The sequence below is a fragment of the Chlorocebus sabaeus genome, chromosome X (assembly GCF_047675955.1).
Source record: "Chlorocebus sabaeus isolate Y175 chromosome X, mChlSab1.0.hap1, whole genome shotgun sequence".
NCBI classification, from domain to species: Eukaryota; Metazoa; Chordata; class Mammalia; order Primates; family Cercopithecidae; genus Chlorocebus; species Chlorocebus sabaeus.
Window position 1 is genome coordinate 84,744,659 of NC_132933.1, and position 16,257 is coordinate 84,760,915.

Consider the following 16,257-nt stretch of genomic DNA (forward strand, 5'->3'; position numbering starts at 1 on the left):
GAACCTAAGTGTTTATCAACTTGATAGCATAATTACAGAGAGAAAGCAATTATTTCAACTAACGTGTCAACACAGTCCTCTGACTCATCCTTAATGAGATGTACTCTAGAAACAAGAAAAGCAAAATTTTAAGCATCACTCAGTAGGTTTATTAATAGTAGTAATATAATTTAACTTGAAACACACACATACATCTTATAAAGATAAAGCAAAAAAGTAAATATGTTAATGTTATCACAAGTTAAGCCTTATAGTATACAAAAGAGATACAGATATAAAATTAAAGACATGAGGAAAAATTTTTTAACATTAAAATTAAATTAAGAATGTTAATATGAATTCATGATTTAAAGAGAAAGCAACAAGAAGAAAAGACTTCATTCACTGAATCAGTCTTGAAGGAATTCTGCCCAAAAAGAAGTGAATACACTTAGTACCCAGTTTTTTGTTTTTAAATAGCTTTTCCTTTTCAAAGGAATCAGGGATGCTTAGAGAAATGGCTGATTCCATGTCTGGAGCAAGGAAAATACAAGGTTAGTCTTGGATAAATGTACCACCAAGCAAGAAAGAACGGAGTCACACTAATAGTGTCATAATAGTGTCATGTCCAGAGGATGTAGAAACCTTGAAAGGGCTGACACCGATGATGTTTGAGTCAACGTGAACATCAATAACAATAAATAATGTATTTGATTATTACATGTTGAAAAACAAAATTCTTGTAGGTAGGTAGAGGAAGGAAAGCTCTTTATTGCAGAAAGAATACCAGCTAATAAACATAGGACGAATGACAGAATTAGAAAAATCATTAGTTTGCTATCTAAGTGGTCTGTTTTAGACATGAATCAAAACTGTTGGGTAAAAGAGTATTGAGGAATAGGATGTTCACATTATTCCAATGTATTACTGACAAGTTACTTACTAATCACAAATAAAAAACAATGTATCGTTACAATGAACCTATCTGGCAGACACCACCTTAAGTAATCGATCAAAGTTAGCATCAGTAATAATGGCTGAGCGGTGGCTCAGGCCTGTAATCCCAGTTCTTTGGGAGGCTGAGGCGGGTGGATCACCTGAGGTGACAAGTTCGAGACCAGCCTGACCAACATGGTGAAACTCCGTCTCTACAAAATTACAAAAATTAGCCGAACATGATGGTGGGTGCCTGTAATCCCAGCTACTCTGGAGGCTGAGGTGGGAGAATCACTTGAACCTGAGAGGCAGAGGTTGCAGTGAGCTGAGGTTGTGCCATTGTAAATAATGGAACAAACCACTTATGTACCTCCTAAGTAGATATAATAAAAATTATAATACATAAACTGTGAAATATTTTTGCCAAAAATATGTAGCTTAAATCATATTAATTCTTTCCAGTTTGCAGGAAATAAAAAGTATAGAAAAACACAGAATATTTGACAGTATAAAGCTTTTGAAAAGGCTTGGACTTTTCAAAAAGTCAATGTTGTGGAAAAAAGTGGTAGAGGTACTGTTGTACATTAAGAGACTAAATAAACAAACAAATGCAGTGTAAGAGCTTTGATTGGATCCAGATTTGAAAAAGGCAGCTATAAAAGACTTTTTCCCCCCCATAACATTTGAGAAAATTTGAATATGGACTAGATATTAGATGATATAGAATTATTATACATTTTCTAAGATGCGAACATGTTATTGTGGTTTTGTAGGAAAATTTGCTTATTCTTTGATGATGAATGCTGAAGTATTTAGGGTTGAAGCAATTTACTTTCAGAGGATTAAGAAAAAATATAGACAGAATAAAAGCAAATGTGGTAATATGTTAATTTTTGAGTCTAGGTATAGATAGTATGTGTCTTCCTGGTACCACTCTTTCACCTTTTTTGTATGTTTGAAAATGTTTATAATGAAAATTGTAGGGAAATGTAAATAAAAAATACGCTTAGTTTCAATAGAGAAATTTGCACAGAAGAAGAAAATTCGTGTGTTTTTAAAATGCACATAATTATCCTGCCTGCCAACTGCTGCTTTCATCATCTATATGATGAGTACATCTATGCCTTTTTACTGTGTTTCCACTGCCAGCCTGTTTTCCAGGCTAATAACAGGCAGACCCAAACTGACCTCAGCCAATTTGAGGTTCTCAATTATCCAGTTCTTTTTGGTTAGTATCTGGAGCTTCTATTAGTCAGAAATAGGAGAACTCTAAGGTCACTTCCCTGGCAATCTTACTGCCAGTGGAATATTACAATGGAAGCAAGCTCCGGGCTTAATTCTGCCATTCTTATAGCTATTTATCAGCAGGCAGACGAAAAAAGACTTGAACAACCTGTTCTGCAAACTCAAATGAAGTCCCAGCTCTCTGTCCTTTCAGATGCCCTGACAACATCTTGGATGAAAGGTTCACTGGAGGCAGATAAGATTGGAGTCAGGCAATAAAATCCTGCCATCTAGTACCCCTTTGTAACCTTAGGCCTGGGCTACCATTCTGAAGGGTATGGGTTATTAGGCTTACTAGATTCTATTTACTTTTGTAATAATACTTCTCTTATTTGAGATGCAATACTGTACACTGTATAAATTACAAAATATTTAAAAAGCAAAAAAAAAAAAAAAGAAAACAAAGGAAAAGCTTTCTATTCCCAACATTCAATAATCGTTACTATTAATATAGTTCAGATTCTTTAGAATCTCTCTCTCTTTCTGTCTCTTTCTTTCTTCTCTCTCTCCCTCTTTTTCTTCCTCTCTTTGTGTGTGTATGTGTATGTGTGTATGCATTTTTGTATACATATACATGTTTGCATTTTTTTTTTTTACCAAAATGAGATTATGTTGTTCTTTAGTCTACTTTTTCCATTTTAAAAATTTTGGCTTTTCCAGACCATATTAACATTTTCCCACTTGACCCAAAAGTGACCTTTTATAGATTTTTGTCCAATCTGGTATTCAATATAGGAACACATTTTATTTATGTCTTTTTTGTATTTTTAATCTAGCACAGAGCTTGTTTCTTTTTATTTATTGTTATTATTATTATACTTTAAGTTCTGGGATACATGTACAGAACGTGCAGGTTTGTTACACAGGTATACCCGTGCCGTGGTGGTTTGCTGCACCCATCAACCCATCATCTACATTAGGTATTTCCCCTAATGGTGTCCCTCCCCTAGCCCCCCACCCCCCAACAGGCGCCAGTGTGTGATGTTCCCCTCCCTGTGTCCATGTGTTCTCATTGTTCAACTCCCACTTATGAGTGAGAACATGTGATGTTTGGTTTTCTGTTCCTGTGTTAGTTTGCTGAGAATGACGGTTTCCAGCTTCATCCACGTCCCTGCAAAGGACATGATCTCATCCTTTTTTATGGCTGCATAGTATTCCATGGTGTATATGTGCCACATTTTCTTTATCCAGTCTGTCATTGATGGGTATTTGTGTTGGTTCCAAATCTTTACTATTGTGAATAGTGCCACAATAAACATACGTGTGCATGTGCCTTTATAGTAGAATGATGTATAATCTTTTGGGTATGTACCCAGTAATGGGATTACTAGGTCAAATGGTATTTCAGGTACTAGATCCTTGAGGAATCGCCACGCTGTCTTCAATGATGGTTGAACTAATTTACACTCCCACCAACAGAGTAAAAGCATTCGTATTTCTCCACATCCTCTCCAGCATCTGTTGTTTTCTGACTTTTTAATGATTGCCATTCTAACTGGTGTGAGATAGTATCTCATTGCAGTTTTGATTTGCATTTCTCTATTGACCAGTGATGATGAGCTTTCTTTCATATATTGGTTGGCCGCATAAATGTCTTCTTAAAAAAGTGTCTGTTCATATCCCTTGCCCACTTTTTGATGGTTTTTTTTTTTTTCTTGTAAATTTGTTTAAGTTCCTTGTAGATTCTGGATATTAGCCCTTTATCATATGGATAGATTGCAAAAATTCTCTCCTATTCTGTAGGTTGCCTGTTTACTCTGATGATAGTTTCTTTTGCTTGCAGAATCTCTTTAGTTTAATTAGATCCCATTTGTCAATTTTGGCTTTTGTTGCCATTGCTTTTGGTGTTTTAGTCATGAAATCTTTGACCATGCCTATGTCCTGAATGGTGTTGCTTATGTTTTTACCTGGGGTTTTTATGGTTTTAGGTCTTATATTTAAGTCTTTAATCCACCTTGTGTTAACTATAAGGTCTAAGGAAGGGGTCCAGTTTCAGTTTTCTGCATATGGCAAACCAGTTTTCCCAACACTATTTATTACATAGGGAATCCTTTCCCCATTGCTTGTTTTTGGCAGGTTTGTCAAAGATTAGATGGTTGTTGATGTGTGGTGTTATTTCTGAGACCTCTGTTCTGTTCCATTGGTCTATATATCTGTGTTGGTACCAGGACCATGCTATTTTGCTTACTGTAGCCTTGTAGTATAGTTTGATGTCAGGTAGCATGATGCCTCCAGCTTTGTTCTTTTGCTTAGGATTATCTTTGCTATATGGGCTCTTTTTTGGTTCCACATGAAATTTAAAGTAGTTTTTTCTAATTATGTGAATAAAGTCAATAGTAGCTTGATGGGGATAGCATTGAATCTATAAATTACTTTGGGCAGTAAGGCCATTTTCACGACATTGATTCTTCCTATCCATGAGGATGGAATGTTTTTCCATTTGTTTGTGTCCCTTCTTATTTCCTTGAGTGGTAGTTTGTAGTTCTCCTTGAAGAGGCCCTTCATGTCCCTTGCATGTTGTATTCCTAGGTATTTTATTCTCTTTGTAGCAGTTGTGAATGGGAGTTCACTCATGATTTGGCTTTCTGTCTATTATTGGTGTATAGGAATGCTTGTGAATTTTGCACATTGATTTTGTATTCTGAGACTTTGCTGAATTTGCTTATCAGCTTACGGAGATTTTTGGCTGAGATGATGGGGTTTTCTAAATATACAATCATGTCATGTGCAAACAGAGACAATTTGACTTCTTCTCTTCCTATTTGAATACCCTTTATTTCTTTCTCTTGCCTGATTGCCCTGGCCAGAACTTCCAATACTATGTTGAATAAGAGTGGTGAGAGAGGGCATCCTTGTCTTGTGCTGATTTTCAAAGGGAATGCTTCCAGCTTTTGTCCATTCAGTATGATATTGCCTGTGGGTTAATAATTAATAGCTCTTATTATTTTGAGATACGTTCCATCAATACCTAGTTTATTGAGAGTTTTTAGCATGAAGGGGTGTTGAATTTTATCAAAAGCCTTTTCTACATCTATTGAGATAATCATGTGATTTTTGTCATTGGTTCTGTTTATGTTTCTCTTTCCCGATTTCCCTGGACAGAACTTCCAATACTGTGTTGAATAGGAGTGGTGAGAGAATGCATGCTTGTCTTGTGCCTGTTTTCAAAAAGAATGCTTCCGGCTTTTGCCCATTCACTATGATATTGCCTGTGGATTTATTGTCATAAATAGCTCTTATTATTTTGAGATATGTTCTATCGACACTTACTTTATTGAGAGTTTTTAGCATGAAGGGGTGTTCAATTTTATCGAAGGCCTTTTCTGCATCTATTGAGATAATTATGTGGTTTTTGTCATTGGTTCTGTTTATGTGATGGATTACATTTATTGATTTGCATATGTTGAACCACCCTTGCATCCCAGGGATGAAGCCAACTTGATCATGGTGGATAAGCTTTTTGATGTGCTGCAGGATTTGGTTTGCCAGTATTTTATTGAGGATTTTCACATCGATGTTCATCAGAGATATCGGCCAGAAATTTTTTGTTGTTGTTGTGTCTTCTGCCAGGTTTTGGTATCAGGATGATTCTGGCCTCATAAAATGAGTTAGGGAGGATTCCCTCTTTTTCTATTGTTCGGAATAGTTTTGGAAGGAATGGTAGCAGCTCCTCTTTGTACCTCTGGTACAATTTGACTGTGAATCCATCTGGTCCTGGGCTTTTTTTGGTTAGTAGGCTATCAATTTCTGCCTCAATTTCAGAACTTGTTATTGGTCTATTCAGGGATTCAACTTGTTCCTGGTTTAGTCTTGGGAGGGTATAGATGTCTAGGAATTTATCCATGTCTTCTAGATTTTCTAGTTTATTTGCGTAGAGGTGTTTATAGTATTCTGATGGTAGTTTGTATTTCTGTGGTATCAGTGGTGATATCCCCTTTATCATTTTTTATTGTGTCTATTTGATTTTTCTCTCTTTTCTTCTTTATTAGTCTGGCTAGTGGTCTATCTGTTTAATCTTTTCAAAAACCAGCTCCTGGATTCATTGATTTTTTTAAAAATGTGTTTTTCGTGTCTCTATCTTTTCCAGTTCTGCTCTGCTCTTAGTTATTTCTTGTGTTCTGCTAGCTTTTCAATGTGTTTGCTCTTGCTTCTCTAGTTCTTTTAATTGTGATGTTAGTGTGTCGATTTTATATCCTTCCCACTTTCTCCTGTGGACATTTAATGCTATAAATTTCCCCATAAATACTGCTTTAGCTGTATCCTAGATATTCTGGAATGTTGTGTCTTTGTTCTCATTGATTTCAAAGAACTTAATTATTTCTGCCTTAATTTTGTTATTTACCCAGTAGTCATTCAGAAACAGGCTGTTCAGTTTCCATGTAGTTGTGTGGTTTTGAGTGAGTTTGTTAATCCTGAGTTCTAATTTGATTGCACTGTGGTCTGGGAGACTATTATGATTTCCATTCTTTTGCATTTGCTGAAGAGTGTTTCAGCAGTGCATATACTAAAATTGGAACGATACAGAGAAGACTAGCATGGCCCCTGCACAGTGCCTATTTTTATGATACTGTTTTACCAACAAGAGAAGACCAATTGTCCTGTAGAATGTTACTTCCTAGTTTTGTCTGCTTTCTTCTTTGTCATATATTTTAGCGAATTCCTCTACTTGTATTTTTTGTAAAGTAGAGGTTCTATCTAAAGGCTAGATGGATTCAAGTTAACTTTTTGTTGGTTGGAACAGATCATAGGTGATGTTGTATACCATATGCTGCATCATATCTGAAGATGCATAAGATTGGCTGATTCACCTTACTGATGTTAATATTAAGCATTGCTATATTTTTCTACCCTGTCAATGCAAGGCTGGCAGTGCCTGTGCAATATTTTCAGCCGGTCCGTATGTCTTTAATACATCTAGGCAATGATAATTCGTTTTTACCTATGTTATGCTCATTAACAAAGCCTTTGGTGTTGGTTGGAGATAAGGTTAGCTGAAACTTACAGGAGCTCCTCTGGCTTTTACCTGAGTCTTTTAAATACTCATTAATCACCCCTAGAGCATGCATGTATTCACAATTAGAATACTACCATCATAATTAATGTTTTAGATTGTGCATGAAAACTAATAAGCACATAAACCAAATTTCATCAGTTCTAATAATAATTTTTCTCAAATTGTAATCTGAATTCTATACACATCTGAAAATCAATGGTTTCTTAAAATTACACTTGTCAGGCAGCAGTTCTGATGTAATTATCATGGCCTCCACATGCATGAACTTGTAATAGCTGCTCATATTGTAGTCACTTAAGTTAAATTATGTTCATTGTTGAGTTTATTTTCTATCTAAAATGTCTTCAAAAATATTACATGATGATATGACAGTGAAATTACTTTTCTTTCTTAGTGGTACATAAATAATGTTGTGCTTGTAACTCATGACTGATGAAATTCATGACATCGTACGGACTTTGTTGAAGTATTTAAAGTAAATGACAGATAATATAATACCAGTGGAGGAAGCCAAAGCTGTCAGCCCTTAAAAAAAGGCACCATCCTTGGGGAGAGGGACCTGTTTGCTTGTGACACTGATTCACTCTCCCCTGCACTATTGCCTTTTCTTTTGAAGAGCTTTTTATTATGCAAGATTTCAAGTATATATGAAAATAGAGGAGACAGTATAGGAAAGCATTATGTGTCCATCACCCCTCCTTCAACTATAATGAACACATGGCCAATCTTGTTTTATCTATTTCCCCACCCATTTCCCCTCCTCCCATGTTATTTTAAATCAAATCTAAGACATCATATTATTTCATCCATAAATATTTCAATTTGTGTCTTGAAAAGATGAGAACTCAGGCCAGGTGCAGTGGCTCATGCCTGTAATCCCAGCACTTTGGGAGGCCAAGGTGGGTGGATCACCTGAGGTCCGGAGTTCTAGACTAGCCCTGGCCAACATGGTGAAACCCCATCTCTACTAAAAATACAAAATGAGCTGGGCGTGGTGGTGCACACCTATAATCCCAACTACTTGGGAGGCTGAGGCAGGAGAATTACTTGAACTTGGGAGGCGGAGCTTGCAGTGAGCCGAGATCACGCCACTGCACTCCAGCCTGGGCAACAGAGCGAGACTCCATCTCAAAAGAAAAAAAAAAAAAGAAAAAGAAAAGATGAGAACTCTTTATAAACATAACATTATCACATCTAAAAAGAAATGAGTAATAATGTAATAATATTATCAATTATTCTGTGTTCAAATTTCTGCTTCCTTTTTAGTTTTGTGTTTCCAGGGTGTGTGTGTGTGTGTGTGTGTGTGTGTGTGTGTGTGTGCGTGTATGTATGTATGTACAGGGTGGGAAAGGCAAGCATACTTAATAGATGGTTCTGTGTTCTTCTAACGGGAACATACAGTGTGTGGTTGTCTTTGCCCCCAATTATTTTCAAGAGCGCAGCTTTCTGAGATTCACTTAATTGTCAGAGCTGGAAGTCCCCTTAGATCACCTAATAACTTCATTTTATAGATGAGGGAACAGATACCTAAGGATGGAAAACGATAGGCCCAGAGACACAGTACTTTAGTAAAAGAACTAAAAATATTGAAGGTAGCTTCCTTGTTTAGGAGTCAGAGGGCATACAGTTCTTAGACTCATTGGATGCTAAAGCCAGACCTAAAAGTTCATATAGATAGCCTCTCATTCTGCCAGAGGTCTCAGTCTGGCAGTCTGTTGACAAGGTCCAGACCACAAATATGTTTTATTTGTTCTGCAGTGTTTTGGGGGAAAAGTGATTTGGCTTCAACATTTAAAAAATCCAGGTAGTTCACATCAAAGTATACATTTCAGGAAAAAAGAGGATGTTAGCACACTGTATCTGCATGCCCACGTGACAGCAATCAGTTGGGGTTGAGTAATGGTTTCTTGCTTTGGAATGGGCACAAGCTTCTAATTTACCATAGGCCCCACCACTCCCAAGTGTTTTAACAAATATTATATTAGAGTTACATTAGATGTGACCTGGGAATTTCCCTTTCTTAAAACTAGAAGTAATTCTGTTGATGGTGTGTCTCTAAGTGAGTGGTGGGAAAATGGTGGTCTAGAGAATGTCTGCTTGTTTAAATGTGGCAACCACTTCTCACCAGGCCCATTTCTCTCATGTAAGTTACCTGCCTTGCCCCTCTAGACATTTAAATTTATGACCTCTAATCTAAACCATGCAATCAGAATCATTTTATTCTGTACTGGAGACTTCTTACAACCAACCTCAGTAGACTAGAGAGTTCAAGATACCTTTGCTGTCAAATAACATTACATAGTCTTGTTTTTGATTTCATTCATCTTGTTAACCCACAATTTGGGATGTTACTTATCCCCCATACTGGTTTTCAAAATATATAATAAAAAGAGATGCTAAATGCAAAGCAATCTCCCCAAAGAATAGGTGAACTTCCAAATCTCGTAGGAAGGCCAAGAAGGAAGAGTATCCTAAATGGGATGACAACTCCCATAACAGAGAATCAGAAGGTGGATTTAGCTTAGAAGCACCCACATAAGAGTTTTGATTTATCCAGAAAAGTTAGACAAGCAGGCAGTGGGATGCAATGGCATGGCTATAAGACTTGGGGAGCAACAAATATGGGCTTGAATCTCTGTCTTGCCATATGACCTTGCCAAGTGCTTTCCTCTTGGTAAACCGAGGCTTCAAAACTAAAATACTCTGCTTTTTGGAGTTGTGATGATTCTGTGAGCTGCTGGGACACTGAACACAGATCAGTTCCTTTCAAAGCTCACAATAGGAGATACACAAGTGTCCTTGTGGTTTAGCCTTTTTGGGTCACTTGATGTTAGCATGGAGATACTTTTCCATTTTAATATCTGAAAAAACTTCTGTCACTAAAGAATAAAGATTAATTGCAGGGGTACTGAAACTGTTAAAAGGAACACATCACCAGCCCAGCAATATCAAAAGCTATGAATGGTTGCTGTTCATTTCCATTTGAATGATGCTCAGCCTTTGTCTAGGGCTTAACAGACTTCACATTAAGATTTGTCTAAGGATTCTATACGCCTCAATTATCCACTCAGTGTTAAGAATCTGCCATTCTCTTCTGAGCCTTATCCTTGGTAGGTATGGAGGGTGAGTGTTTCGGGTAGGCGGTTGGGCTGTTCCTACAGCCAAACTGACCAAAAGAGATTCTTGCCTTTTACTTGGCTGCCTCCAGGACTGTTTGGAAGAGCACTAGGGGAGCTCAATTACTTTACAGATAATTCATTACTACCTGCTGTGTGGCAGGCACACACACTTGGAAGTTGTTTATCACCTAGTAGGAGAGGCAGATAAGTAAACAGAAAATTGCAACTTACTCTGCTTGCCAGTGGTTTTAGTTAGGATGAGCACAGTGGGCTTTGGTCTCCCTGAAGATATAACGTTATGTGCATCTCAAAGGATAGATAGACATTTTGTGAATGTATGGAGAGGGGGATATTCTAGGTAGAGAGAATGACATGAGCAGAGAGGTATGGGGGTCTGAAACAATGTGGTATAACCAGACAACCCTAATCCTAGCAGTTTAGTATAACAAGAGTGTCAGAGGTCAGCAGTGCCTGAAGGCTCCTGGAGAGGTAATAATAACAACAGATACTTCCCAGGGTGCCAGGTACCATGCTAAAGCAATTTATCTTTATTTATTCAACAACTCTCTGAAGTGGGTGCTGTTTTCCCAGGTGGGAAAGCTGATGTTCAGAGAGGTTAGAGTGAGTGAACTCACTGTTGCACAGCTGGTGAGTGGCCGTGTTGGGATTCAAACCCAGCTTCAGAGCCTAAGCTGTAAATAGGGATTGGAAATAGGGGTCAAGTTACTCAAGTTATGGAAGGATCCCAAAGTAGGAAGCCACTAAAGGGAATTTAAGCGATGAAAGTGACTAGGGATCAGAAAATCTGGGGTTGCAGGTTCTACTCTACAGCTAATTGACTGTGACTTCGAGCAAATTCCTTTCCTTCTTTGGGCCTATGTTTTTTCATCTGTAAAATAAGGAAGATGATCAAGTGCAAATCTTAATGATCCCTTTCAGCTCCTTCAGATTTTTGCTTCTCTAACGGGGGTCGGGAAGGGGCTGATTTAAGAGACTGGTAGGCATTCTCTCAATGTGCTTTGTGGTTCTTTGTACATGCTTTATACTTATGTGGGCTGTTCCTCTTGCTTGAAATGTCCTCTTGCTTCCTTCCTGCCTCTCCAAATAGTATCCCACTAGCTGTAGTCCCTCTCCATATCCCCACCTGTCTCTTAATTCCTTCAGTGCTGTTAGCTAGGTTAGCTATGTCTAACCACTTTGACTCCTAGTTTTATACTATCTTGTATTCTTTGCTGATTGTTTCCTTTGTAATCTTTTCTTCCAATACATACTTTAGGCTGCTCCTTTCCTTCTAATTTTTAGTTTCTCTTACCCTCTATAGCACCTAACACAGTCTTGTTTGTAAGGGAATACTGGAACAAATTTTGTTAATCTTGCCCCTTTTCTTCTGACAGTGTGTGTGAGCACAGCAAAGAGAATCTTATGACCCCCTCCAACATGGGAGTGATCTTTGGGCCCACCCTGATGAGAGCTCAGGAGGACACTGTGGCCGCCATGATGAACATCAAATTCCAGAACATAGTGGTGGAAATACTAATCGAGCACTTTGGCAAGGTATGCATTTTCTATTCTCACTACCACTTTTCCAAACATGTGACACTTTCCCCCAACTGCCTTTTAGTGCTGTGTCTTCCTCCTTAGCTCACATTGACAATGAAAGGAAATCCCATTATGACACAATGACATTTAATGGTAACTCTTACCCTGGGAAATTCATTCATTCAGCAAACATTGCTCAAGCTTATAACATTACTTTCAGACACCATGCTAAATACTGGGGGTAATGAAGAAGAAAAAGTCACTGTCTGTGCCTTTAAGGTGTTAACAATGTATAGTATGGAGACAGTTGGGTAAATAGGAAAATGATAGTATAAAAATAGTCTATATACAGTGAAACTGTAGGGGAGAAGATACTTATGTTCTCACTCATTGCTAGTTTCATGGCTGAGACCCCTATAACAAAAGACTGATTAACAAGAGAAAAGTATACAAATTTATTTAATAAGTTTTACATGACACAAGAGCCTTTAGAAATGAAGACCCAAAGAAGCAGGTAAACTCTTGCGTTTTTATACTAAGTTTGATGAAATGGATCATTGTGAAGATTAGTAATTAGAAGACAGAAGGATATGATCTAATGGTAATAAACTTAGGAGGATCTTAGCAAGGCTTGTTTGTTCAGATTCTTCTTGGTGTTTCTGTGTCTTCGAGGATAGGGATGTTCTTTTCCTCCAGTTATAGGGAGGGTACCTCTGGAATGACCTACTTTAGAGGAAGGTCAGAGAATTCTTTTATGGCCTGCTCCAGGGGAGAAGGGGAGAAGGCAGAGAAACCTTCTTGCTTCTGCTGTTTCCACAAATGCCAAGGTGCCATATTTTGGGATAGCAGGTCCTGAACTCCATCAAAACTAAAAATAAATCAATACTTATACTTATTTGAAACCCATCTCATTCCAAAAGTATATATGGCAGCATATTTTATATTGCACATAAAATATAAGGCATCATACATTATAATCAGGTCAAGTACAAAAGGTAAAACAAAGGTAGAGTCAGAAAATGATGCCCAGAATGAGGTTAAGACAAATATTTATTGACAAATTCTTGTAGACTTGCAACAGATGGCCCTACACTGGGGTATAAGCTTCATAGCAGCTAGTGCCATCCTAGGGAAAAGCATAATTCAGTAAAGAAGGACAGGGAGGCAAAAGCAGCAGGACTTGGTGACTGGAAGTCACCAAGGATGTGGGAGAGGGAGATTTCTGAATCCTGATTTTCTGACTTGGCTGACTGGGTGGATGGGGCTGTCCTTCATACATATAAGAATTTCACAATGGGAAAACTTGAGGGAGATAGAGAAAAGTTCAGTTTGGGACAGGTCACATTTGAGATTTCTGAAAGACATCCAGAGAACAATGCCTCGCGAGCAGTTGACTATGTGAATCTAAAGCAGGGATCAGAAAGCTTTTCCTTAAAGGGCCATATAATAAATACTTAAGCCTTTGCAGGCCATGGATCTCTGTCACAACTACTTAACTTTGCCATTGTAGTGAGAAGACAGCCGTAGACAATATGTAAACAGATGGTTGTGGATGTGTTCTAGTAAAATTCTGTTTACAAAATGGGAAACAGGCCTGTGGGCTCTAATTTGCTGACCCCGTTCTAGAGCCTAGATGTGATAAATTGATAAATCGATTGATTCATCCAACAAATGTGTGTCGAGTACCCACTTTGTACCAGGTACTGTTTTAAGAACTCTAGATATCATCTTCATAGAGTTTATATTCAAAAAGAGTAAACAAACAGTATTCAAAGGAAGTAAAGTATGTAATATTATAGATTATAATGAACATTAAGGGGAAAAGCAGAGAAGGGAAATAGGAGGGGTTGGAAAGTGGTTTTGCAATTTTAAATACAGATAGGAAAGGAGAAAATAAGGAAATGAGGAGGGCCTCACAGAGAAGATGACCTTTCAGCAGACATTGATAGGGAGTAGAGAAATGATTCATTCACCTATCCAGAGAGAAAGGATTCTAGGCTGAGGAAATGGTATGTGCAGAATCCCACAGGGAGAAGTGTGCCTGTCATATTCACAGTACAACAAGGAGGCCAGACTAGCTAGAGTGGATTAAGCAAAAGATGAAATAGGAAAAGATGGGCCTGAAGAGATAATGGAGAGGGACATACTAGATCCTGTAGTGGAGCCTTATAATCCACTGGAAGAATTTTGGATTTGCTCTGCCTGAGTAAGATAGAAGGGGGGCTTTGATCACAGGAATAACAGGATTTGATTTAGGCTTAACAGGGTTATTCTGGCTGCAATGTGGAGAATATGAAGGAAGTCAAAGCAAATCTAGATAAATTGAGATACATACTGTGTTCATGGAGTGGAAGACTCAACATGGTAAAGATATCAATTCTTTAAAAATTAATCTATAAGTTTAAGGTAATCAATATGAAAATCCCAGCAAGATGTTTTGTAGATAAAGACAAGATAATACTAACATGTATATAGAAATGGAAAAGAACTGTAAGGGCTAATACAATTTTGAAAAAGAATAAACTGGAGGTAGGTATTAATAATATTAATGCTTACTGTATTGCTTCAATAATCAAGACAGTGTACAATTGACAGAGGTAATTTGATAAGTCCTCTTGTCTACTTCTTACATAAACAAATAGAACAGAATAGAGAATCCACAAATAGCCCTACAGAGTATGGCCTGATTATTTTTCATGAAGGTACAAAAGCATTTCAAGGGAGAGAGGGTAGTCATTTCAATGAATTGTATTAGAGCAATTGCAGCTCTTCAGGTAATGAAAGTGAACCTCAACCTCAACCTCTCATTTTATATAAAAATGAGCTCAAAAAGGATCATACATTTATATAAATCATAAAACTATAAAACTTTTAGAAGATAATATAGAAAACGGTTAGAGCCTAGGACTTATTGAGGAGACATAACACCAAAAACACAATCCATTAAAGAAAAAAAAATCAATAAATTGACTTCATCAAAATTAAAAAGTTTTGCTCTGTGAATGACCCTATTAATAAAATGGGAAAACAGCTACTGAGTTTTGGAGAAAATATTTGCAAACCACATATCTGACAAAGGATTAATATCTAGACTATACAGAGAACTCTCAAAGCTCAACAGCACAAAAATTCAATCTAATTAGAAAATGGGCAAAAGACATGAACATGAAGTATGCATGACAATTAAGTATATGAAAAGATGGTCAAGATCACTAGCCATTAGGGAAATATAAATTAAGACCATGATGAGAGATCTCTACACACCTATTAGAATAGGTAACATTAAAAATATATATAGTGACAATACCAACTGCTGACAAGGGTACACAAAAACTGGATCTCTCATACACTTCTGGTAGGAATATAAAATTTGGCAATTGCTCTAGAAAACAGTTTAGGAGTTTCTTAAAAACTAAACATGCACTTCTTCAGGATCCATCATTTACACTGCTGGGCATTTATCCCAAAGAAATGAAAACATGTCCACACAAAACCTTTATAGGGATGTTAATTAATATTTGAAAAAAATTATTTAAAGCATTTTACATATATTAGCACATTTACACCTCATTTCACATAAGAAGAAGCCAAGGTACAGAGAAGTTAAGTGACTTGTCCAGGGTCATGGAGTAAGTAAATGTTGAAGCTCAAATTTGAAATCAGGCAGTTCAAATGTATACTTTACCACCTCTAGATCTTTGTTATGTGTTTGCAAATGGGTACCTGAAGTAAGTGAAGGTGAAGGTCATTATAGATAAGAGAGCTAAGGAACTTTGAGGCAAGAGTTGCTGAAGGGTCATCCACATAGTGAAGATTTTTGATAGAAAATAATTTTCTAATCCTAGCATTTGGTGGTCAGATCATGGGTCTTGTACGCTTGGTTAAGGAGTTTGGTCTTTATCCTGAAGGCAGTAGGGAGCCTTGGAAGCATATTCTCATTATATGATGATTCATTGCATTTTGAATGTCCTAATTCATTTATAAGTGGATAAAGGAGTGACACAGCATCTCATCATTAGTATAACAAAATAATTTTTTTGTTTCTATTCTATGCATTTTTTAGGGGCAAATGCCAACTTAAATTTTATTAGAAAATGTGTTGGTTGGCAAATGACCTCAATCCCATTCTAGTTCATAAAAGTGTGATTTTGCTATGTCCAAAGCATATTATGCGGCATGATTTGAAGAGCAATTAAATGCTAGTTATCTCTTATTCCCAGGATATACTAGGAGGGCATTTCTATTAACTAGTGGTCAGCTGTTAAGTGAGGTTTTCACACCCTTGTAACCTGTTAATATGTGTTAAGTAGTTGAAGTTCTGACGTTTATGTGATACCAGGGATGTATGCTGACCATGTTTTCCAAACAAAGACATGGTAACCAAGG

At 37.2% G+C, this 16,257-nt stretch overlaps 1 protein-coding gene and 1 pseudogene across 4 annotated transcripts in view; both read left to right on the forward strand.

The window, feature by feature from the left end:
• The window catches only part of OPHN1 (oligophrenin 1), a 374,614-nt gene that overhangs the window by 309,681 nt on the left and 48,676 nt on the right, over positions 1-16,257 (forward strand). For all 4 annotated transcript variants that reach the window (XM_073013604.1, XM_073013605.1, XM_073013603.1 and 1 more), the window contains exon 19: positions 11,727-11,886. In XM_073013604.1, coding sequence (XP_072869705.1) covers positions 11,727-11,886 — 160 coding nt within the window. The remainder of the gene's footprint in view (positions 1-11,726; positions 11,887-16,257) is intronic.
• On the forward strand, positions 6,684-6,773 carry LOC119622504 (U6 spliceosomal RNA; annotated as a pseudogene).